The sequence below is a fragment of the Leuciscus leuciscus genome, assembly GCF_965113295.1.
Source record: "Leuciscus leuciscus genome assembly, chromosome: 8".
Taxonomy (NCBI): domain Eukaryota; kingdom Metazoa; phylum Chordata; class Actinopteri; order Cypriniformes; family Leuciscidae; genus Leuciscus; species Leuciscus leuciscus.
Genome location: NC_138732.1, coordinates 42,410,738 through 42,436,050, shown reverse-complemented (window position 1 = coordinate 42,436,050; position 25,313 = coordinate 42,410,738). Strand labels below are relative to the sequence as shown.

The following is a 25,313-nucleotide window of genomic DNA, read 5'->3' as shown; positions in this document are numbered from 1 at the left end:
TAAAAAAAATAAAAATAAAATACTGTTCATAAACCATTCAGAGATGACATTAATGACATACACAACTTTGTATACAATACAAAATTTGTATCAATTATATTTTCAATGTCATCAGAATACAAGAAAAGAATGATTGATTAGAAAGATAACAAAGGAAAGATAAGAAAAGCTAGGGAGAAAAATAGATATTATTTTATTGTGATGCGACGTCACAGGTTGGTGTCACGCGTCTGTGGTGCGACGTTGGAGTCACGCGTCTGTGGCCCTGTCCCAAATGGCACACTCCGGACTTGTGGACTTCCTCAGAGTCCACACTTTGGTGACGTCATGTAGTGCAGACCTATAGGGCCCTTGGCGCGAGTCCACGAGGGCGCATTGAGAGGTATTTTTGGGACAGACTCGATCGGCATGCCGGAAATAACGGTCTGGTTGTTGTTGGACAGGAGAAATCACATTTTTGCGCTCCGACGTCTTATCTGCATGTCCACTACACAGCCTAATTTTACAGTTCTATATTTTGATATTATGCATATCACCTGGGCATTAGACAATAGATAAATCATGCTTATTTAAATGATGTATACAGTTGTACATAATAATACATAATGTTCCATTTGAACTAAGATTACAATTTTAAAACATAATTTAAACATATTTTTTTCAATTTACAGGTTTCAATATTCATACTATGTTTACATATGACTCAGTAAAGCCCTGCCATTCGGTTCTATTTATTTAATGAATCATAATGCGATCGTATTATTAAACACGCTATTGTTATGTTTGAGACATCAACCACTGGTCGATGACCATAATGTTTGTATAAACTGTAGGTAACAACTGGTAAAATGTACATTTAGGTCATAAAAACAGTAATATTTTCTTCACAGCCATGTCAACAATTATCCGTGAGTGAAATCTCCTCCCATCTGTTGTCTGATTGGCCTTTCGCAAGGATTCCTGGGTAGTTAAAGTGCGTGGAGCCTGCATCTATGCGGGCTTCGTGGAAGACCGCTTCAAGGGTACAAAGGGGGCGCTGCTGAGCACACTTCAGAGCGGTAAAATGCTGAATGGGACGGCCTACGGACTCGTAGACTCAGCGAGCACGCGCAATTCAAGTCCACGAGACCGAAAGTCCGCATGAAGTGCGCCATTTGGGACAGGGCCTGTGGTGCGGCGTACCCCTTCTGTCACGTAAAAGTACACGACTGTCGACTTCGGTAAGTTATCCGTGGCACTATCCACTCGTCATAGGCCGGGAGGCTGCCCGTAAACTCACCGATCTCCGCCAGAACAACAAGTCAGTATCCGACTATTCCATCGAGTTCCGGACCCTGGCCGCCGAGTGCAAATTGAACGAGGAGGCGCTGTGGGACATGTTCCTGCATGGGTTGGCTGACTGTGTTCAAAAGGAGATTTATACGTTGGAGTTACCAAGGAGTCTCAATGAACTAATCGGATTGGCGCTGCGCGTGGATGCGCGTCTTCAACAACGAGAGAGTCGATCACACCAGATCCTGATTCCAGAATTTCCTGAGTATTCCAGTATCAAATCAAGTCAAGTCAAGTCAAGTCAAGTTTATTTGTATAGCGCTTTTCACAATACAGATTGTATCAAAGCAGCTTCACAGTATTAAATTAAAATAATACAACAAAGTTTGTTTCAAGAGGAATTTATTGATTGATAAAATTAAATTAAATATCCCCAAAATATCCCCAACTGAGCAAGCCAAAGGCAACAGTGGCAAGGAACCGAAAAACTCCATCAAGTGACCTAATGGTGTCCTAAAACTCCATCAGGTGACCTAATGGAGAAAAAAAAAAACTTGGGAGAACCCAGGCTCAGTCGGGGGCCAGTTCTCCTCTGGCATTTATGAGCTAGAGGCCGGATTGTAGTTTGAACTGTAGGATTATATGAATGCCTGGCTGAAGAGATGCGACCTTAATCTAGTTTTAAACTGGGAGAGCGAGTCTGAGCAACGAACAGTATCAGGAAGACTATTCCAGAGTTTTGGAGCCAAATGTGAAAACGCTCTCCCTCCTTTGGTGGTTCTGGATATCCTAGGTATGACCAAAAGCCTTGAATTTAGTGATCTTAAAGAGCGCGATGGATTATAGGGCGATAGAAGATCCGTTAAATAGACTGGAGCTAAGCCGTTTAGAGGTGGGAACACGGTCAGCCCCCCCGATCGATCAAGAACCCATGCAGGTTGGTCGAGCTCGACTTTCCCGGGAGGAGAGGGACCGTCGGAGGACAAGAGGACTTTGCCTTTACTGTGGCACGGCTGGACACTTTCTCATTGACTGTCCAGTAAAAGACCAAGCCCGAAAGTAGAACGGAGGTTACTCATCAGTAACTCTCCTCCCGGTAAGACTGAATGGGCAGACCAGTTCCACATCTGCCAGGCATTGGTGGACTCAAGATCTGAGGGTAACCTCATAGACTGTTCTTTGGTCGAACATCTTCATATTCTGGTCACTTCACTTGAGCACAAGATTTCAGTCAACGCCATTAACGGACAGGTACTCCCAGGCATCACTCAGTCTACATGTGTTCTCACTCTTATCACCTCTGGAAACCATGCCGAAAAGACTTCCTCATCACCAGTTCACCATTCGCACCAGTGGTATTGGGACATCCGTGGTTGGTTCAACACCAACCCAGGGTGGAATGGGGTCAGAATACAGTTTCTGCCTGGAGTGACCGTTGTTATGCCTCTTGTCTTGTGTCTGCTTGTCCGTCTGTTTCTTGTTCTGTGTTGAAGGAGTAGCCAGTGAATCTGTCTAACATGCCACCTGAGTATCTCGACCTGAAGGAAGTGTTCAGTAAGTCCCGGGCTGCTTCTCTTCCTCTGCATCGTCCCTACGACTGTGCTATAGATTTATTGTCAGGTACGTCTCCGCCTAAGGGCAAGTTATACTCGCTCTCTGTTCCTGATATATTTCTGATTCTCTGGCTGCCGGGATCATCCGTCCTTCTTCGTCTCCCGCTGGCGCGGGGTTCTTTTTCGTGGGGAAGAAGGATGGCTCCCTGCAACCGTGTATTGACTACCGAGGGCTGAACAACATCACTGTAAAGAATACCTATCCTTTGCCGTTGATGTCTTCAGCCTTCGAGTGGTTGCAGGGAGCGTCTCTTTTCACGAAATTGGACCTACTGCCTACCATTTGGTCCGCATAAGAAGGGGGGATGAGTGGAAAACGGCTTTCAATACCCCCAGGGGACACTTTGAATAGTTGGTTATGCCCTTCGGCCTGTCCAACTCCCCCGCCGTTTTCCAAGCACTCGTCAATGATTTGTGGAGAGACATGGTCGATCAGTTCATTTATGTCTACCTGGATGACATATTGATATTTTCTTCATCTCTCCAGGAACATGTTCAACATGTCAGACGAGTGCTTCAAAGAGAATGGGCATTTTGTCAAGGCGAAGTGCGCATTTCATGTACAGTCAGTCCCGTTTTTGGGGTACATCGTCTCGTCCGAGGGAGTGCGCATGGATCCTGACAAGGATAAGGCTGTGGTAGATTGGCCAATTCCAGATTCCCGCAAGGCCCTGCAGAGGTTCCTGGGATTCGCCAATTTTTACCGACGTTTTATTCGTAATTTCAGCCAACTAGCCACTCCTCTGACTGCCTTGACCTCCACCAGAACGGCGTTCAGGTGGTCTAATGCTGCGGAAGTGGCATTTACCAAACTCAAGAGCCGCTTCGTTTCAGCTCCCATTCTTGTAGCCCCTGATCCTTCACGTCAGTTTGTGGTGGAGGTAGACGCGTCAGAGGTGGGGGTAGGTGCAGTACTTTCCCTATTAAACAATCGCATACATTTTAAAATATTGCCGATTACTTACAAAGCACTAAATGGTTTAGCTCCGCAGTACTTGAGCGAGCTCTTAACGCATTATAGTCCTTCACGTCTATTGCGATCTCAAGATTCCGGCCAGTTGATAATACCTAGAATATCAAAATCGACTGCTGGCGGTAGATCCTTTTCCTATTTAGCACCAAAACTTTGGAACAGTCTTCCTACCATTGTCCGGGAAGCAGACACACTCTGTCAGTTCAAATCTAGACTAATTACACATGATCAATTTCTATTATTCAAATCAGTTAAATGATTATTAGGCTGAATAAATTAGGTCAACAGGAACCTGGAACACTTCCCATAACACCCAATGTAGTTGTTACATCCTAAGAAGAATGGCATCTATGCTAATATTTGTTGGTCTCATCATTATTCCGAGGTTACCATAGTCAGATGGAGGACCTGCACCCTAGACATGACCACAACACATTCCTGAGTGTCAGCAGAGACTGTGTCTACTGGACAATCCCCTAAACACAACCGCCATCTGCACAGATCCTCAGCAGAGACACAAGAAGCAGAACCAGGTCCTCCACACAGACCCTATGGCCAGCTTCAGCTCCATTCCAGCGCGATGAATCGATCTTCAAGTAGAAGGAACTGGATTAATATTTTAATGCTTCCAATCCTGATCTGTAGCTTGCTTAGTTGGGGACACTTAATTTTCCACAGTATTATTGGTCTGCCTGTACTGATGCTACTCTATGAGAACTGAACTGAGCTGGACGATGACAATTAATTTTTTTGTAGAACTTCTTTATAGATGAAATTCATTTAAATGAATAATTGATGGTCTTTACAACAGAACTGAATCAACACTGAACTGACTTTAGCTGAACAACACCCGAAATGCATAATTTTCCTGTCATCTCTGTAAAGCTGCTTTGAAACAATCTGTTTTGTATAAAGCGCTATAGAAATAAAGGTGACTTGACTTGAACCAATCTCTTCCGCTTAACTAGTTACAACATGAAATAAACATGAATGAAGATCAGAAGGTCTGTTAAAAGATACAGTGTGTATAAGAGAGTGTCCTTCACTTGGCTGGATGTTGTCTTTACCATTATCCACCACTGTTGTCTTCTCTGGACGTCCAGGCCTTCTTGTGTTGCTGAGCTCACCAATGCATTTTTTAGTCCTGTACCAAATGGTTGATTTGGCCACTCCTAATGTTCCTGCCATCTCTCTGATGGATGGCTTTTGCGTTTGAAGCCTGTTTCACGTGCATGATGTGTGTTCACAGCAACAGCTTCCAAATACAAAAGTAAAAACACCAGACCTTTTACCTGCTTAATTGTTGATGAAATAACACCTGTCCATGAAACAGCTTTTGAGTCAATTGTCCAATTACTTTTGGTCCCTTGAAAAAGAGGGGTCTACATATTAAAGAGCAGTAATTCCTAAACCTTTCCTCCAATTTGGATGTGAATACCCTTAAAATTAAGCTGAGATTGTGCACTTTAAGCCCACATTCATTATTAAACAGTAATTTGAGCATGTTTTGGTAAACAGTTAAAATAACAAAAAAATGTGTTAAAAAACTCATCTTTGATCACCAATATGACATATATATAAAAAAAAATGCCTTAAAATATCTTGAATGTAACTGCCTCATTTAGTATGTGCAGTTCTATAAATATGCAAATGAGCCCCGCCTCCACTCACTCACTCAGCTCAGAGATCCACTGGTTGACGATCACACGTTGATCTGATTGGTTACAAGGTAGTTTGTGACGTCAGAAACACCAGTGATTTCAAAGCGTGTGTTTGAGACTGTCTTTGGTTCACTGCAGTTTTAAGGAGAAAATACTCAGCAATGCTGTCGACTTATGAATTTACACATGGTTTGTCTTAAAGCGTATTAAAAACACCACATACACACATAAACAACATTAAACGCTGGATCTTCACCACAGGGGGACTTTAAGATTAAAACAAACCCCTGCTAAACCAGATCCGACTGTTTTTAAAACTCACACATGCAAATAACTGAAATGCCATTCTTGTCAACAACCATGATTTATTGATCTCCAGTATTGAATGAGAAAAGCACTGATTATTCTCAACAATCTGGATTAATAAACAACCAGTAAATATTTAACTTTGAAACTGAAGAGTTACACGTGCATCGTGAAGCGGTGAACAGGTTACCATCCGATGACCCGGAGGCACTTCAATCATATACAGTGAGTGCCGCCACTGTCAAGATCAACACAACCTTGAGATGTGTTTCTCCGCGTATATGAGGTGCAGCTACTGGCTGTTCTGGTTGGTATGCCACTTGAGAACTGTTTTAAGGGCAAAGACTTCCTGCAAAAGTAATTCGGACAGATTTCTGGCTAGCACACAAAACTATTAATAAATTAATCAGCTTGAGCAGAAGGCTCCGTTAACAGCGGGCAAATGACACGCCTCGTAATTTACATAACCTCCACAGAGTGGGTGTGGCTAAGGGGCCAGTGGGTGTGGCTAAGGGATATGTGGGTGTGGCTAAGGGCATGTGGGTGTGGCTAAGGGACCTGTGTGGTGCCCAACCCCACGGCATTAGCATACGCCGAGAGCAGGCTGATCACCTGCTTGGTTTCTAAAGTGAGCCGGGCTTCTTTGAGCCAGTCCTGCGCCACGCGCTGCGACTCGCCGCGTAGCTGGTTGATGAACTTCGCGGCTAGTTCCAGGTCTCCGCGCTCGATGCTGTAAGTAGCGTAGGCGAGCAGCTTGAACGTGTCGAGATCTTCGGCCGCTAGTTTAGCCGGCGGCGCTTCTTGCTCTCTCTCGAACAAAAGGACGGACTGCAGGTAGGATAGGAAGTACTGGTATAGGCTGTTGCGGGTCTCGTCGATGAGTGCCACGCGGCGCGCGAGCCGGCGGATGTCGTAGAAGCGCGCGCGGAGGCTAGCTTCGCTGTAGACGCCTCGGCTCAGAGACTCTTCGGGAATGGCGGTGGCCAGCGCCTGGGCGAACTCGTTTTCCGCACAGGTTTGTTTGATGGCGAGCACAGCGCCCTCTAGAGGCTCGGTGGGGGAGTCGGCACCGGCGGACTTCAGCGTGTAGTTCAGAGCCTCTACGGAAAGCCACAACTGGTGAGCCTTGCGGGCCTCTTCCTCAGCAGTCACATGACCTTCGAGACAGGAGAGAACACGTCAATCGAAGGTCAAACGCAAGCCGGATGTGGCTGAAGTTTTAAGAACTTAACTGAACGATGTTAACAACCATAACTGGCCTGGTACAAAATATGAAATGTCTCAATCAGACAACAGACAAGTACCATAACATAAGATAAATAAAATATAAATAAAATAAAGAAATAAAATAAAAATATGTTTAAAGAAATAAAGAAATAAAAGACTAGGGGTTTTCAGCGAGTTTAAGATCCTCTATCAAAGTAGATACGATTAAGGCCTTCTTTTTCTTCATTCATTTTAGCGATAAGAAGTAATGGCACAGTTCCTCATGAAAAACGTTTGGTAGTGTTTTCAGGAATCTGTTCTTTTGTAAAAAGAATTTCATGTCATGCGTTTCATCTGTCATAAAAATACCAAATATTACATTTTCCTTTGTTAATACAGGTAAATCTTCAAATTTAGGAAACCAGTAATGCGAATCCTCCCAAAACGCACAGGCAAATGTATAATCATAAACCAGATGTTCTGTTGTTTCAATCTGATCAACACAAAAAGAGCAAATCGACATCTTAATCATTCTCTAGATGGATATACTCCATTAAGAGCTTTAAAGAGCACTTCTTTAGCTTATGGTGCAACTGGAAATTTAAGATATTTTGTTCTTAAAATCTTAACTTCAACACTGGTTTTAGGAAGACAGCGCGTTACGTTACTGTGAGGAACGTTTAAGACGACATCTGGATTATAGATTGTGGGATTGCTTTGATAAGGTTATCATACTGTTTTCTGTCGAATAAATTACATTTTGAACAGAAAGACTCAAAAGACATAACTCGGGTATTATCTGAAATATGCAGCACAAACCATATTCCTGTCTCCCGCCCATTTTTGTATGTGTGTGAAGAGCGAGTTTAGGAAGGCTTACTGTCGATGGCCTCCTCAATGCCCTTGAGTCGGGCGTACGCTGCGTTCATGTCCAGTGTGAAGGTGTCCAGCTGCTCCTGGGTCAGTCTGCGGTAATGAGTCTCCTGCTCCATCATCTTACTGCTCAGGACCTACACACACACACACACACACACACACGTTTAGATGGATATCATCATCTCTTTTCAATACTGTTTCAGTAGAAGTGGAGAACACTAGAGATAGTTATGGACATAATGGATTAGTGTTGCTACTAAAATGAAGTAGCATCAGAAACCGAAACACCAAGTTCTATTATTGTTGTTATTGTTTTACCCTCTTCTCTAGTTTTAGGCCTAATCACATCTGGCAAAGGAACTACCGATTAAAACTAGCCTTCGGGCTAATCTGGGTACATTTACATTTGTAACGTGTGTAATATGTTAATATAATATAACAGGTTAAGTAAAAATATAGTATGTAATGTTATATATATTTATCAAAACGCTCCTTATTTTTCCATCTGACTGTCGAGTTTATGATCACTGAACGGCTTTTCTGAGGTAAACATGACGTTATATTGTTTTATTGACGTCTTTCTGCGGTTGAAACACTGATTGATGGATTACATGAGACATGACTGAGTTCAGTGAGTTGTTCTGTATCTTCTGATGTTCACTGATGTGTATTTGCTGCTGTAACTAGTAGTAAAGAGGAAGAGATGATCGCTTCATCTGTCACACACACTGAAGAGACACAAACACACATTTACTGACTGAATTAAGTGATGAAACTGACCATATTTGTTTCTTTTTAAAGTCTCAGCTTTCAAAGCACGAAGCTTATTGCGCTTAATTGAACGGCAGTCGCTACAAATAATGCTTAGTAAAGTTTTGTTCACGCATCCAATGAAAACAGCTCAGACTAAAAGTTCGATTCTAGGGGTGTAAGATGTAAATATTGGTTGATCAAAGGAGAACTGACTAAAACTGAGTCAGTCAAACAGGAAGCCCATCTCATTTCTGTCGTGAGGAACTCCTCTAACTGTTAAATGAGCGATTGATGTGTATCTGTGCGCACCTCTTGAGCCTCCTGGCGCAGCTCCTGCTCCTGGACCTTCAGCACGTCCCTCAGGTGATCAGTGTGAGCCGCCGCCTGACGCCTCAGCTGAGTCCTCATCTCAGCCTCCAGCACCTCACGCACCTCCTGGAGCTGACACACACACACACACACACACACACTTTAAAACTGCTCCAATTTTAAAAAGTTCCAATTTCATGCTATTAAATCTGCGTAAAAATTTCTCGTCAGGCTTTCTCAAGTTGGAGTAATGATGCTGAAAATCAAACAGCTGTCAGGAATAAATTACATTTTACTAATATATATATATACACATAGAAAACAGCTGTTTTACATTGGAATAATAAATTTCACAATATTACTGTTTTTTCTGTATTTTTGATCAGATAAATGTAGCCTTGATGAGCTGAAGAGATTTTTTCAAAAACTAAAACAGTAATATATCCCAGCATTTGAGTGGTGCTGCGTTTGGCTTCAGCGTGTGAGTGTGTTTAGCGTGTGAGTGTGTTGCAGCGTGTTTAGCGTGTTAGCGTGTGAGTGTGTTTAGCGTGTGTTTAGCGTGTTAGCGTGTGAGTGTGTTGCAGCGTGTGTTTAGCGTGTTGCAGCGTGTTTAGCGTGTTGCAGCGTGTGTTTAGCGTGTGAGTGTGTTGCAGCGTGTGTTTAGCGTGTTAGCGTGTGTTGCAGCGTGTGTTTAGCGTGTTTGCGTGTGAGTGTGTTGCAGCGTGTGTTTAGCGTGTTAGCGTGTGAGTGTGTTGCAGCGTGTGTTTAGCATGTTTGCGTGTGAGTGTGTTGCAGCGTGTGTTTAGCGTGTTAGCGTGTGAGTGTGTTGCAGCATGTGAGTGTTGCAGTGTGTGAGTGTGTTTAGCATGCTAGCGTTTTTTAACATGTTAGCATGTGTGTTGCAGCGTGAGTGTTTAGCGTGTGAGCATGTTGAGTGTGTGTGTTGCAGCGTGTAAGTGTGTTTAGCGTGAGTGCGTTTCACCGTGTGCTGCAGTGTGAGTGTGTTTCAGCGTGTGAGTATGTTTAAGTGTGTGAGTGTGTTTAGCATGTTAGCGTGAGTGTGTTTAGCATGTTAACGTGTGTGTTTAGCATGAGTGTATTTAGCGTGTTTCAGTGTTTAGCGTGTGTTTCAGCATGAGTGTTTAGCGTGTGCGTGTGTTTCAGCGTGAGTGTTTAGCGTGTGCGTGTTTCAGCGTGAGTGTTTAGCGTGTGCGTGTTTCAGCGTGAGTGTTTAGCGTGTGCGTGTGTTTCAGCGTGTGAGTATGTTTCAGCATGAGTGTTTAGCGTGTGAGTATGTTTCAGTGTGTGAGAGTGTTTAGCGTGTGAGTGTGTTTATCGTGTTAGCGCGAGTGTGTTTCAGCGTGAGTGTGTTTAGCATGTTAACGTGTGAGTGTTCAGCGTGAGTGTTTAGCGTGTGCGTGTTTCAGCATGAGTGTTTAACGTGTGCGTGTGTTTCAGCATGAGTGTTTAGCGTGTGCGTGTGTTTCAGCATGAGTGTTTAGGGTGTGCGTGTGTTTCAGCGTGAGTGTTTAGCGTGTGCGTGTGTTTCAGCATGAGTGTTTAGCGTGTGCGTGTGTTTCAGCATGAGTGTTTAGGGTGTGCGTGTGTTTCAGCGTGAGTGTTTAGCGTGTGCGTGTGTTTCAGCATGAGTGTTTAGCGTGTGCGTGTGTTTCAGCGTGAGTGTTTAGCGTGTGCGTGTTTAGCATGTTAACATGTGAGTGTGTTGCAGCGTGTGAGTCTTTAGCTTGTGAGCGTGAGTGTGTTGCAGCATGTGAGTGTGTTTAGCATGCTAGCGTGTTTAGCATGTTAACGTGAGTGTGTTGCAGCGTGAGTGTTTAACGTGTGAGCATGTTGAGTGTGTGTGTTGCAGCGTGTGAGTGTGTTTAGCGTGAGTGCATTTCAGCGTGTGCTGCAGTGAGTGTTTCAGCATGTGAGTATGTTTCAGCATGAGTGTTTAGCGTGTGTGAGTATGTTTCAGTGTGTGAGTGTGTTTAGCGTGTGGGTGTGTTTAGCGTGTTAGCGTGAGTGTGTTTCAGCGTGAGTGTGTTTAGCATGTTAACATGTGAGTGTTTAGCGTGAGTGTATTTAGTGTGTGTGTTTTAGCGTGAGTGTTTAGCGTGTGCGTGTGTTTCAGCATGAGTGTTTAGCGTGTGCGTGTGTTTCAGCATGAGTGTTTAGCGTGTGCGTGTGTTTCAGCATGAGTGTTTAGCGTGTGCGTGTGTTTCAGCATGAGTGTTTAACGTGTGCGTGTTTCAGCATGAGTGTTTTTAGCGTGTGCGTGTTTCAGCATGAGTGTTTAGCGTGTGCGTGTGTTTCAGCGTGAGTGTTTAGCGTGTGCGAGTGTGCTTAGCATGTGAGTGTGTGTGTTGCAGTGTGAGTGTGTTTAGCATGTGCGTGTGTTGCAGCGTGTGTGTGTTTAGCGTGTGAGTGTGTTTAGCGTGTTAGGGTGTGAGTGTGTTTCAACGTGTGAGTGTGTGTGTTGCAGTGTGAGTGTGTTTAACGTGTGCGTGTGTTGCAGCGTGTGTGTTTAGCGTGTGAGTGTGTTTAGCGTGTGAGTGTGTGAGTGAGTGTGTTGCAGTGTGTGTGTGTTTAGCGTGTGAGTGTGTTTAGCGTGTGAGCGTATGTTTAGCGTATGAGTGAGTGTGTTGCAGCACCTTCTTCTCCTGCTGGATCCTGATGTCCTCTCGGCTGTGCTCGAGTGCTGACACCACGGCTCTCTCCTGCGCTCGCTGGTTCTCCAGCTTCTGCTGCTCCAGCGCCGTCTCGATGTGGATCTGCTCACGCACGCGCTGCTCCGCTAGCTCGCGGTTCAGCTGGTCGATGCGCCGGTGCGCGTGAGCGATCAGGGAGTTCAAGTCATCGGCACTCAGCTTTCCCGCTGGCAAACACAACAGAGCAGAGCTGGAACTAGGTTGGCTAGGTTTGGCATGAGTGGATACACTTCAAGCATTATTAAAGACCAGTAAACACTCGCTAATTAAAAAAGGCCAAATAAAAAAATTTGCATATCGCAACAAATAGCTACAACTGAACAAAGATATGATTTAAATATGACTTCGCAGTCCTACTTAAAGTTAAAGTAAAGGACTGAAAGCGGTGCTCGCGCTGACGGACACACAGATGAAGTACGAGCACAGATGAGCCTCTCACATGAGATCGCCAGTGCAGTTTTCTTCCACAGATACACACACAGTTGTGTCAAAGTGCACATTATGTGGAGTATTAAATGTAAACAGAGTCTGTCCAACGCGAACGAAAACAAATTAGAGAAAATCAGATGTGTAACAGTATATTAGACCAGTGCGTTCATTCTTAAAGGGACAGCAGCCTCATAAACTGTAGCCTTCAGTTTCATTAATGTTAATAATATTGGGGTGACTCATTTTTTTTTACTGTCAACCGCAGTCAAATATGAGAAGTAACACAAAACTGTAAACTACAATCAAATCAATGCACATATCAAATGAAAATTTGCTTAAAAATCGAGAATCGATTTGAACCGAATCGTGAGGTGCCAAAAGATCCCCACCCGTAGTAAACTGGGCCATGTGTGTGTGTGAGATCTTACAGAGTCCCTTCCAGTTGGCCTGGATCTCCGGTGTGATGTTGGCGAGCTCCTGCTGGAACTGAGCTTTGGCTTCGTTCACCAGCTCACTGTACTGAGACACGACCTTCGCCTCCGACTGCGCCGTCTGCACCTGCACAACACACACACGCGCACACACACGCACACACACACAAAAACACAACACTCAGGTGTGAGACACGCACTCCAGACGGGACACACTGATGCGTCTCTGTGGGTATAAAGCTAAAGGGATTACAGGCTCTACTCTCATTCATACAGTCAAATCAACATTATTCAGACACCTTCAACATTTCTCACATTATCAGTTTATTCGCTATAGTTTAGAAAATGGTGATAAAATATGAGCAGAACTCAGTTGATATTTGACTGGTTTTGTCCGTCCTTCTGTTAGACTGTCTCACACATGAATTATGTTGAATATCTGTCAGCTGTTAAATTTAACTACACAATTAGATAATACCAGTTTAGCTCAACCAATCACCAAGCAATGCTTCATTTTGTTCAGTCTGTGTGTAAAAAGAGAATTAGTTATTAAAACACTTCAGCAAAACATGATCAGCTCAAAGTGTCTGAATCATTTTTGGTCCCAAAAGTTTATAATTGTTACTGGTAGTCCCTGTATGAAGAATATCTGGGTATAATATGTCACAGTTTACTTTATTTTATTCCCTTAAGTTTAATAAACATCAGCTCTGTGATTGGTTCTAATTTCTTTCATCTCCGCTTTCTTGCTAAAATTAAGCCGTTTCTATCCGAGAAGTCTCTGGAAGTCCCAATCCATGCTTTTACTACGACTAGGCTGGATTATTGCAAGTCCATCTATTATGGTACATAACTCAAACTTCTCATATACAAATGGTTCAAAATGCATATCTATAAATCTCTACATAATCAAACGCAGAGCTATCCGTCTATTACTACACCTCTATAATCCCTCACGGGTTTATAAGGTCTGAAGATCAAAACTTCAAACTCCAAGAGCTGGCTCGGGGTGGTAGAGCTTTTTCTGTGGCTCGTCACACTTTTTTAAATACATTATAATGTCTTGTTTTGTTCTTCTCCGTTTCCTTTCATCTGTCATCGTATGGTCTTCTTCTTCTGTACTGCCTTTGGTCAGCCTTGCTGCGGTCACTAAATGTGCTTTAGAAATAAACTAAACTGAAACTGATTTTGCTCTCCTCACTTGCTTGAATGAACTATAGTGTCCTGCACACACTAGTAAAAAAAATATCACAAATGATATCTGGTGTGTGAGTAGTTTGTGGTTTGCCTGTATTAACACAGATTGAGATCCTCACCTTGGTCACTACTTTATCCAGATCCACGATCATGCTGTGCAGGTTCTCCTCGGCCGCCAGGATCTGGGGTCTCGCCGAGTTGATCTTGGTTTGTTTTGCGCTGTTGATCACTTCCCGAAGCTTCTCTAGCTCTCCTCTAAACACACACAGAACAGGACAGTACGAGTAAGCCTCTCTCTGGGCAGGATACTCCATTAGATGATAGAAAATACACACAGAAACATTTCATTTCTAACAAAAATAAGAAGGTTGTGATATATATCATGTATATATACCAACATTAACATGACAAAACAGCTGATAGGGTGAAGCGAGGCTCCAGTAACTGTGTCCTCCTCTATATCCGTGTGTGTGTGTGTGTGTGTGTGTGTGTGTGTGATGATCTCACTTGGCTTTCAGCAGGGCGTCTCCAGCCTCATCCACGGCTCTGGTTCTCTCACTCAGAGCATCAGTCAGAGCTTTCCACTGAGCAGACTTCTCATCTGGAGGAGTCTGCGCACACACACACACACACACACACACACACACACACACACACACACACACACACACACACACACACACACACACGTGTTATGACCAGCAGAAAACAGCTTGTCACAGCTTCAGACGTCTCACACACATGGACCGCCCACACTCGTTTTCTCATTATATACTGCAGCATCAGCTCTTTTCTCACAATAAGGATTCAGTCTCCAGGGTTCCCACTCTAAACCAAATGTCAAATTCCCTGACTTTTCCCTGACTAAAAAGATGAATTTCCATGACCTATAATGAACGGCAAAACAGGCCGCTGTTTTGCGGAGCACCGAGCAGACAAAAAACAGCCACAGACAGTGTTTTAAATCCAAACAATTTGAGCCGTGGATACATTAATATTTGAACTTGAATGACTACACCGTATGCAACCAACCGACTGGATGTGAAGTATTAAGATCAAAGCTATGAGTGTAAAGTTTGAAAAACTGATGTTTTCATTAAAATGTTACAAACACTAGGCTATTTCTGTAAAATGGTTATGATGATTATTTACACTACCAGTCAAAAGGTTTGGACAGTAAGATTTTTTTTATGTTTTTTAAAGAAGACACTCCCCAAGCCTGCATTTATTTGATCCAAAGTACAGCAAAAACAGTACAATTTTGAAATATTTTTACTATTTAAAATAACTTTTCTGTTTGAATATACAGTAGTCAACATTTGAAGTGGATCAAAAAAGTGCATCAAAGTTGTCCTAAGACAAGAACTCTTAAAAATCTTACTGTCCGAAACCTTTTGACTGGTAGTGTAGGTCTGAAATAATTATTTGATAAATATTAATTATTTAAGTCCTGGAAAACCCATAATATTTGTCCTTCAAAAGTAATGTTGGTAGTTTATCTAATGTGCATATATTGATTTATTAATTCTACCATGGTAAATTAATGAAGGTAATGGCTGCGCATGATCAATTTTAAAATTATGTGCTACTGCCACTAGGGGGCGAAATGCGACAGTCGTATCCTAATATCGTGTGCAGTGAAAAGGCTGCTTCCCGTGGTCCGTGACCCTTTTATAATTATTATTATTATTTTTTAGTTTACCTTGTCCTAACCTGACGTGACAAAGCTACAAGACGACAAAATCAATCATAAACCACAGCCAATCATAACCGCGCGTGGGCTCTGTTCACAGCTAAACACGAAAACCAAACGAAATTAAACAAAATTAAACAGTAACTGTACGTTCACATCGCCGCCGACTTGAGCTGCAAAGAAGCTCTGGCCGCCCTGTCAAGGACGCTTGTCAAAAAGTACGGGGAAGCTTGTTGACGCTTTGGCTGCTCTGAAGTCTGTGTCACACCATGAAATGTTATAATGACAGCATTTTTATAACCGTTTTGGTCACATTTGGTCAAAAAAAATAAATAAAATTAGCTATTATTATTATTAATAGTGAGTGCGCGCGGCCTCTCTCTCTCTCTCTCTCGTGATTGGTCTACTCTGCTCTGATTGGCCAGATGGTCCAGTCTGTTGTGATTGATTGATCTGCTCTGCAGTGAGTGAGTGTTCACCTGTGAGTCCATGGCTTCTCTGAGCTGGTCAGTGTGTGCAGTGAGTGTGTGTGAGTGAGTGTGTGTGTTCACCTGTGAGTCCATGGCTTCTCTGAGCTGGTCAGTGTGTGCAGTGAGTGTGTGTGAGTGAGTGTGTGTGTTCACCTGTGAGTCCATGGCTTCTCTGAGCTGGTCAGTGTGTGGAGTGATGGCAGTGAGTGAGTGAGTGTGTGTGTGTGTGTGTGTGTGTTCACCTGTGAGTCCATGGCTTCTCTGAGCTGGTCAGTGTGTGCAGTGATGGCAGTGAGTGCCGCCTCCTGGGCTCCGATGGCCTGAAGCGTGATCTTCGCGGAGCTGCTCAGAGACTCCTCCAGCCCCGCCGTCAGAGCTGCAATCACAGAATATTCACAATATTACTGTTGGTGAGCATAAGAGACGTCTTTCAGAAACATGAAATAATTGTGTCCTCTCCACTGGTCGAAGTGTGTGTGAGACTCACCTGTGAGCACGTGCTGCTCCGCTTGATCCTGTTGCTCCAGTCGAGCGCTCACTTCCTCCGCGGGTCTCTCCGTCAGCACAGGCTCATGATGACACTCTTCAGCTACACACACACACACACACACTGAGATTACACACAGATTACAGCGGAAATATAATCATGTTTCACAAAGATGTGAGTTTGCCATCGCAACCAAAAAAAACAAAAAAAAAGGGTGATGTGAAATAATGAAAGACAATAAATGCATCTTTCTAGTGCGCTGACTTCACTGGCTGCATACCAACACACACACACACACTCTCTCTCTCTCTCTCTCTCTCTCTCTCTCACACACACAATTGCCAAATTGATTCATAACCTGATGTATCTGTTCAGTTTCAGATGATCAGTTCTCCTCAGACTAACATTCAAGCACATTGGTCACAGAGCATTAAAAAGAAAAGAGGATGGACATTAGTCAGTTAATGGGAAAGAAGACTGGTTAGCACATCGTGTTAGTAAAGAACTGAAGAAAACACAACGAACACAACAGATGTTAGCATGAGTCACATGATCACACTGAGGATGGATGGCGTTAGAGAACATGCAGAGAGGAAGAGACACTGATGCCCAACAACTGATCTGATGCGCTCACACACACACAGGGTGTGTATCAGTTGTCGGGAGCAGCAGGCGTGTGTGTGAGCCGGTTCTGACCTGCCGGCGGCGCGTGGCCTTCATCACTCGTACCCGGCGCGGGCACAGAGGGCACATCGCTGATAGCAGAGATAATGTGAGCGGCCTCTGCTGAGGCTTCTGCAACAACAGTGGCACTCATGAGAAACACACATCTGATCCAGCAGAGCAGTCGCTTTAGTGTGTGTGTGTGTGTGTGTGTGTGTGCTTTAACTCTTCTGCAACAACAGTGGCACTCATGAGAAACACACATCTGATCCAGCAGAGCAGTCGCTTTAGTGTGTGTGTGTGTGTGTGTGTGTGTGCTTTAACTCTTCTGCAACAACAGTGGCACTCATGAGAAACACACATCTGATCCAGCAGAGCAGTCGCTTTAGTGTGTGTGTGTGTGTGTGTGTGCTTTAACTCTTCTGCAACAACAGTGGCACTCATGAGAAACACACATCTGATCCAGCAGAGCAGTCGCTTTAGTGTGTGTGTGCTTTAACTCTTCTGCGACATTTCTGAATTTTCAAAAGTTGTGAGCATTATTGTAATTTTATTACAACTTTAATTCAGAAATGTAACCCTTGAGCACCCTTATGGACACGTGTCTTCTTCAGTTGTTGCCTGTGTTATTAATGCCAACTGCATACATTTTGGCACAGGTGTGTATTTCTATTGGAATTTTACTATTTCACCCTCATTTCCTTTAATAAATGTATTTTTTTATTTTGACAATTTTGTCCCAAATGGTGCCATTTCGCTTTATTTCCGTTTTCTGCTTCTGCATTTGATAGATAGATAGAGATAGATAGAGATAGATAGAGATAGATAGATAGAGATAGATAGAGATAGATAGAGATAGATAGATAGATAGATAGATAGAGAGATAGATAGATAGATAGATAGATAGATAGATAGATAGATAGATAGATAGATAGATAGATAGATAGATGCCATGTCAGCATCTAAGGCTATTTTCATGGCAAAAATTAAATTACAAAATACAAATATCATATAAATACAATAAAACCAAGCAAACAAACACCAAAAGTTTTTTTTTTAAATGAAATATGATAAAAAAAAATCCAAAACCTTTTCAGGCATAATCTTACTAAACAAGTCCTTAAGTGAAATAACTTCATAAAAGAGCATTCTACTTGTATTATACCCAGGACAGTCCAGTGAAGTGTTTCACAGAGAGGGGAATCTTACAAAACATGCATAAGTTGGGTCTGCATATTATAGAGCCAGTTGGATAAATTACAGCTACGGTGTCCCAGTGAGTTTCACTGGCATCTAATGGGGGAAATCTGTTACTGCACCCAAACACACTCTCGAAACACGACTTTGGCTTTGATTTTCTAGCAGTTTCAGTGTTTAACATGTTTCATAAAATATTTTTTTTATTTAAAATAATGTTCATAAATCATTTTCATAAGCAACTTTTTTTTAACGAAAAATACTCAATGACCAACTCCTTCTGGTGAGATTCTGAAGAGTGCATGTGATGGGCACTTTACTATCCCATGAGGCCACAGGAGAGGATTTATAAATGAGAGATTTTCAGAACCAACACACCTGTCAATCATCCAACTCACTGTGCTTATGAGCAATTATTCCAAAACAGTCCACTATATTGTGATATATATATATATATAAATATATATTCTTAAATACTTGCTCTTGGTGTGAATAGAAGTCGGTCCTAATATTACAGGCAATAGTTGTGTTTGTACTATACAGACCTAGAAATATTTGATTACAGCTGAACTATTATTTCTATTTGCAGACCTAAATTATTGTCGCTGTGCCATAAATCCTAATAATTCTATATCACACAGTGCATTACATCAAGTGAAATCTGCATGATCGTGAATTGCTCTTCATTTCAGTTTGGTTCATGTAAAATGCAACAACTAAAACATTAATTCCTCATATAACGGCATCCTGAATATTGTGTGTGCTGGTCAGTGACAGAGCCATCTTTTAAAATCAGTTTACATTGATTTTTATCTTTATAAAGCCATTTTAACCTAAATAAATGTATGCATCATCTTTTGTGTCAAATTCTTACATTTTTTATCAATAAATTCTATTATAATAATAAGACATAAGTGGATTTAGAGGGACATGAATGTGTTTAATCACATGCAGAAATAATGTGCTGATGTTCTAAATATAAAATGCTGAATATTGATTAGTAATTATCTTTAAAAAAAATGAAAAGATACTTTAAATGTGAAATTAAGTCACTGTTACTGAGAAAGTCATTGAGTTTCTACTGATTCATTCAAACGGTTGATTCATTAAGCACCGAAGCATTTGACTGTCTTCATTTGCGAAATAGAGCAAAAACAGGCGATATTGTGTCTAAAATGTAAGTCACATATATATTATATAGATATTATATATAACTATATTAAGTGATATAAATATAAAGACAGAGGTATTTTTGCCCCTTATGTTGAATATTGAGGTCATTATAAAGGATTTTAATAGAGTAAATCACGCAGTGAAAGTGTGCGCTCTAAACGCACAAGTGCACTAGTCTCACCTACTAGACTACATGTAGTGTACGAGTGAAACGCTCTAGTGTCTGAGTGTGTTTCAGTGAAGTGAGGGACATTCTGGATAATGTCAGATCACACATCACTAAAACAATCATGATATTATCGTAGACTATATCTGTATCACACACCCCTAACTGACAGTAGACCCACTTCTGGAGTGTATCTGTTGGCCATGTGAGAGATGTGCTAGGGTCTGAGTGAGAGGAAGAGTGTGTCTCGCTCACCCTGGAGTGTCTGTGCCGGTGCCGGAGCTTCTTCTGCCGGTGCCGGTGCTTCCACAGGTGTCAGGTCAGACCTTGAGGCTTTGGCTTTCGGCTGCTTGGACTCCTTCAATGCTTCTGGCACTGAGGAGATCTGCAGGGGCTCGAACTTTCCCTGTTAAAAGAAAAATCCCTGTTCATCACTGATGGCCTACGTCCATCTGACAGAGGCACAGAGAGTCTGAATACATCAGTGACAGGGCTCGACATTCACACTCGTCCTGAATTTATACAACAGTTCAATAAACAAGTAGTTAATATTAAATCACTTACATTTTAGACACAAAATATTGACTGTCTTTGTTCCGTTTCAGCAGCAAAAATATTTCCACACAAAGATCACAGCAGAACCACAGCGTGTCTCACAGGAACACTCAGCCGTGGTTTTGATTCAGCAATTTGAACGCATGCATCGATTGAGTTAAAGATTCAACGACCCATTTATAACCACGGCCTTATTCCTGAATAAATCAGCCGTTTGAACGAATCGTTTGGATGAATGAATGACTCCCTTATTAAGACGCCGGTCATGTGCCGCCACCTACTGGTAGTGTACTTTCATGTTTAAAAGCATTTCTTATTTGTATTTTAAGGAAATATTTCGAATAGTAACATAACATTATTTAATGCAGTTATAATTTTTCAGTGTAAATGTGAATTCATTTGATTGGTAACAGCCCTATAGTGTCTTATTAGATCAAATCAAATTTGAGAATATAAAATGAAAGATGAATCATACATTTAATAAAATTAGGGGGAAAAACACCCTATATGCAGGTAAAAAATAAATAAAAATCCCCTTATGGTAAATATTAGGGCTGGGTAAAAAAAATATATCAATTTCTCGATTTTAAGCGATTCTCATTTTTACGAACCGATATCGATTCTTTAATCCCAAGAATCGATTAGTCATCCTGTTTTCAGCTGATGAATGAATGTAACATTGTAGCGCTGCATCCCATCCAATAAATCTCAATAATCTTTGTGCTTTGTTATTATTGATATGAAACAAAGTCTCAGATTTCAAATTACATCCATTTTCTTACAATATTCCAAAACATTAATAGCGTTTTGTGGCTGTGGCGTGAGATCGCTCTGGCTCAGCTCTAGAGAAGCACATGATCTTCTCTTCCGCCTTGATAACACCAGTTACAGCGCGAAATAAACATGAATGAGCTTCTGAAAGTGTGTTAAAAGATAGAGTACAACTTATCGAAGTCCGTATCATGTGACATGGAGTCGCCCAATCAGTGTTTCAATCGTGGAAAGACGTCAGTAAATCAGCTTGTAAACAATGTCATGTAACGTCACATTTAGAAAAACCATATCCAGTGACCATAAACTCTAGAGAGGAGCATTTTGTTAAATATATGCACCATATTACATATTCATTATAATTTTTAATGTTCTTCAATATTTAATGCATGTTTGAATAAATCTGGCAAGTTTTTATGACAGCCACCATTTAAATGTTTACATTTCATATAACTTTATTATTATAAAAATAAATAAAAGGGTAATTTAAGTGTTTGTATACAAATCAGTTCATTTTTACCTTCAATATGATAGTGGGCTAATGAAGCCCATAGGCTACCACTGACTCCCATAGTTTACAGCATTAGTGAAGAGATTTGTTAAGCGATTAGAAATTTTCCATGTATTGTACCTGATATCCAAAATAATCAATATTGAATCGAAATCGAATCGAATTGTGAAATTTGTGTCAATACCCAGCCCTAGTAAATATGACAAATGACAAAGCTCCGATATTGTGAAAGAATATTGCTTATATTTACACCACAAAAAATAATAATTCTGGACGAGAAACATGACAAGGCTTAAAGTCGAGCCCTGAATGATGGTCTCTGGTCTAACTGTCAGAACTGAAGACAGGCAGAGTGAAAGTGAAAGTGAGAGTAACTCCTACCGGTTTCTTCAGTAAAGGGACGGGTGGAGGGGTGGGCGGCCCAAGCACCATCCCAAACACTTGATCAGAGTAAGGAACGCTCTTCTCGACATTTGCACGAAACTTCGGGTCCCACTTGGCATAGAGGATCGTCCCGCCAACACCGCCACCCACCGTCAGGAGACTGGCGGCCACTATCTTCCCAGCAGAGGATCTGTGGTGCAAAAAGTCTGATTTGAGATGCATTCAAGTGTGAGATGTTAAAACTAAGAGTGTGTTTATACTGGAGTTCAGTTCTGGGCCAAAACAGAAAAGTATACATTTAGACCTGACACACACACAGTCATTTTTAACACAGAACCTAAAGATGTGGAATAAAAGGCATAAGGATTAAGAAGAACCAGGTAATCTTGAGCATTCTGTCCTTTTTAGGGTCGCATCTTGCGATGTCATGTCCTGTTTTTGGTTCGTTTGGATGTCTTTAGTTTGTCTGGAGGCTTGTTTGGTCGGTGCGCACCAGGGTTCGGATGGCAGCGTTCACACTTAATCAAATGAAGGGCACTAACAGAAGCAGTCGCAGCAGAGCTCGCTTTAATCCAACATGCCAAGTGTGAACACTGCCTAACATTCATTTCAAAGATGTCTAAGCTAAGCGCCAAACACAAGTAAAAAGCAAGTATATGACACAGTGTAACTCACCAGTCGGCCAGTAATCTTTTTATGAATCCTAACATGAACGTGAACAAACATGAACGACACTCGGGACAGTTGACGGGTCAGCGCTGCATCATCACGAAAGTTTAAGTCTTGCAAATTTTAATATTCAAGCACAAGACGATGTGAAGCGGAGCTCATTTCGTTACTCGGACAAATTCACACAAAATTATGTCAAAAAAGTATCCTAGTAAACATAGTCAGTTATGTCTTTAAATGGACATAAACAGTTGAGAAAGTAAACGCGTGTATCAGTGTATTAGATCCGTGCATTCACTCTTAAAGGGACAGCAGCCTAATATTCCTGCTGATGTCTGAGTTTATAATGTTAATCAAACAACAAAGACAAAAATCACTCACTGCTCTCGACTGAATAACTTTAGTAACTTTAATAAGGATTAATTAATAAGGATGTTTAATTTATACAGTGAAGACTGTGTAGTGTTATTTTACATTTGCTTACTTTATATTAAATTTCAGACCTATACCTGACAAACACTGTTTATTTAATCTGTATCTTTGATATATTGTATTTATTTGTGCTTTTGCTTGTAATTTGATTATTTGTTCTTTATTTAATTACTGACTGTTTACTTGTGTTTAATTATGTTTTAAATTTATATTAGTTAGACCAGTAGTTTTAGCTGTGGTATTGAAATTGGAATTGAAATTTTGGTGTCATTATTGTCAAAAAATAATTATGGCTAGTACATTTTCTTAAGTCACCGGTCACTGTCATGCTAATGCACTGTGTGTTAAAACACTGGACGTTTTAAAATAAATAAGTCAGCAATATGGTTGTGTGTGTGTGTAGGGTTAGACGAGGTACCCGGAGTCTCCAGCTGTGGTGTATCTGCGGCAGTGCTGGAACGGATGGCCCGACACTTTACCACACTGCAGAGAAACAAACACACAAACACACACATATCACCATCTCACACACACACTACATCAGATCAACAACTACAGCAATCAATATTCAAGAGATAGCTTTCTTCTACACCGGGCACAAACACTGTTTTACATCGATTAATAACAGATAGCCACTCATTTCAGATTTAAATGTTTTTCAGTATATATATATATATATATATATTGGTGGCTCTCAAATCAAGAAATCATCATTGTGTATCAGACATTCAGTAAACAACAATGAATGAATGAAAGAAAGAATGAATTAATGAATGATTAGTTTCTATTTCTTCAATGTCAGTAAGACGGGTGAAAGTTTATCAGCTTCTTTCCACAGCATCGATTATTCATGACACTCATTTGCATAAAAGCGCCATGCTGAACGTGACGTCAGCGTTTGTGTGGGAAACTTTCGGAACTTTTCAATGACAAGGTCACGTCCTTCTATTGGTCAAACCCAATAAACAGTTCACGGTCTGTAGTATAGATCTACGCTTAAAATGTTCTTAGTGAACAGGATGTTGGTCAAATACTGTTAAGTGTAAATAAAGGCGAATACATGTAAAAACTAAAGATTTTCAGACAGCTGTTGGCTAGCTAGTGTGTCAGAAAATATGAATCATACAACGGCCGCCCATTTTTACGCCAGTGTACATGCTAGGTTTTTATTGGTGGAGGGGGGCGTCACTCACTTAATCGTGAGATTTCATTGGCTCGACGGATCTGCCTATCATATTATAAACGCCTCTTTCGACGGCACGTTACGTCGTTTGACGTGCGCCACCTAAACTACAAATAACAAACCTCAACTGAATGAAATCCTCAACTCATTCCGGTTTAGTTTAATATAATCCCCCGTTAATTAAATAAATACTCAAGGGGTTGGTGTTAACCGTAGTGTAACGCCATGAGTCCTCGGGCCTCGCTGTGTGTGGGTCACTGAATGACCGCTCGCGCAGGATAAACTCACCCGCGCTGCAGCACGCGCCCCTTTCCAACACACGCGCAGCATGATTCTGAGTCCCGGACTGAAGATCAGAAATATGCGACCAGTTTCAGCAAAACATTATCAATGTGATCAACCTCGACAGCGACTAGCCCCAGCACACTGTAGATTAGCTCCAGCAGCAGCACTGGTGCGCGGTGTGACAGAGCAGCGCATGCGCAGTAGGCACGCCCAACGTCGGCATACGTCACGAGCTCGTCGAAGAGAAAATACTCAGATGCGAAATGATTTCATTCGTTGATTCTCAAGTGTTCACTCATATCCAAATGATACTCATTCTTCCATTAAATACACAGCTTATAGAAAGCATGGAGCTTTCATTGAGACAGCTGAGGTGTAGAGGTTACACTTTATGGTAACACTTTATTTTACAGTGTCCTTGTTACAAATGTTACATGTACTTCCCATAGTAATAACAGTAAATTATGCATAATTACATGCAACTAACTCTTCAACCTAACCCAATCCTAACCCAATATTAAGTACATGTAGTTAATTAATATTACTCAGTACTTAAATATATAATTACACTTTAACAATGACACCTTAAAATAAAGTGTAACCCACTTTATTTTACAGTGTCTTTGTTACACGTTACATGTAGATAGTAATTACTAATTATGCTTAATTACATGCAACTAACCTAAACCACACCCTAATATAAATGTAGTTAATTATTATTAATCCGTACTTAAATGTATAATTAACTGAAACGGACACCTTCAAATAGTGGGTAACACTTTATTTTACAGTGTCCATGTTACATATGTTACAAGCACTTACCATAGTAATGACAGTAAATTATGCACAATTACATGCAACTAACCCAAAACATGTAGTAAATTAATATTGTTCAGTACTTACAATGAAATTTTACAATGAGTAACAATGACACCTT

General features: G+C 41.5%; 1 protein-coding gene and 2 long non-coding RNA genes across 9 annotated transcripts; 2 read left to right on the top strand and 1 right to left on the bottom strand.

The window, feature by feature from the left end:
• Positions 1 to 5,864: 5,864 nt before the first annotated feature.
• Positions 5,865 to 24,571, bottom strand: immt (inner membrane protein, mitochondrial (mitofilin)). Of its 4 annotated transcripts, XM_082178080.1 has the most exons (14): positions 24,380 to 24,571; positions 23,327 to 23,391; positions 21,805 to 21,997; positions 19,842 to 19,992; positions 17,084 to 17,182; positions 16,388 to 16,489; positions 16,143 to 16,276; positions 14,245 to 14,348; positions 13,857 to 13,992; positions 12,538 to 12,667; positions 11,624 to 11,847; positions 8,970 to 9,101; positions 7,912 to 8,041; positions 5,865 to 6,982 (listed from the first exon to the last, which is right to left on the bottom strand). In XM_082178080.1, the coding sequence occupies exons 1-14, from the start codon at positions 24,419 to 24,421 to the stop codon at positions 6,375 to 6,377; spliced, it is 2,250 nt and encodes a 749-aa protein (XP_082034206.1). In that variant the 5' UTR covers positions 24,422 to 24,571; the 3' UTR covers positions 5,865 to 6,374. The 4 variants fall into 4 exon arrangements, with proteins under 4 accessions (XP_082034206.1, XP_082034207.1, XP_082034209.1 ...); XM_082178081.1 differs by lacking the exon at positions 17,084 to 17,182; XM_082178083.1 differs by lacking the exons at positions 16,143 to 16,276; positions 16,388 to 16,489; positions 17,084 to 17,182; ... (2 more) ...; positions 23,327 to 23,391; positions 24,380 to 24,571 and adding an exon at positions 16,054 to 16,080.
• Positions 9,599 to 11,583, top strand: LOC309504799. 3 transcript variants are annotated; one of them, XR_014208167.1, is made up of 3 exons: positions 9,599 to 10,907; positions 11,079 to 11,501; positions 11,548 to 11,583. It is a non-coding gene; the product is annotated as an uncharacterized lncRNA (long non-coding RNA). The 3 variants fall into 3 exon arrangements; XR_014208168.1 differs by having other exon boundaries at positions 9,603 to 9,693; positions 9,739 to 11,501; XR_014208169.1 differs by having other exon boundaries at positions 9,604 to 9,741; positions 9,784 to 11,501.
• Positions 17,189 to 18,442, top strand: LOC309504801. Of its 2 annotated transcripts, none has more exons than XR_014208172.1 (2): positions 17,189 to 17,454; positions 17,525 to 18,442. It is a non-coding gene; the product is annotated as an uncharacterized lncRNA (long non-coding RNA). The 2 variants fall into 2 exon arrangements; XR_014208173.1 differs by having other exon boundaries at positions 17,189 to 17,458.
• Positions 24,572 to 25,313: the final 742 nt, after the last annotated feature.

Coding starts and splice junctions, on each gene's coding strand:
- immt (XM_082178080.1), bottom strand. CDS start 24,421: ATGCTGCGCGTGTGTTGGAAAGGGGCGCGTGCTGCAGCGCGG. Junction 16,277..16,387: donor GGAGCAGCACGTGCTCACAG/GTGAGTCTCACA, acceptor CTGTGATTGCAG/CTCTGACGGCGGGGCTGGAG. Junction 11,848..12,537: donor GGCCAACTGGAAGGGACTCT/GTAAGATCTCAC, acceptor TGTGTTTGCCAG/CGGGAAAGCTGAGTGCCGAT.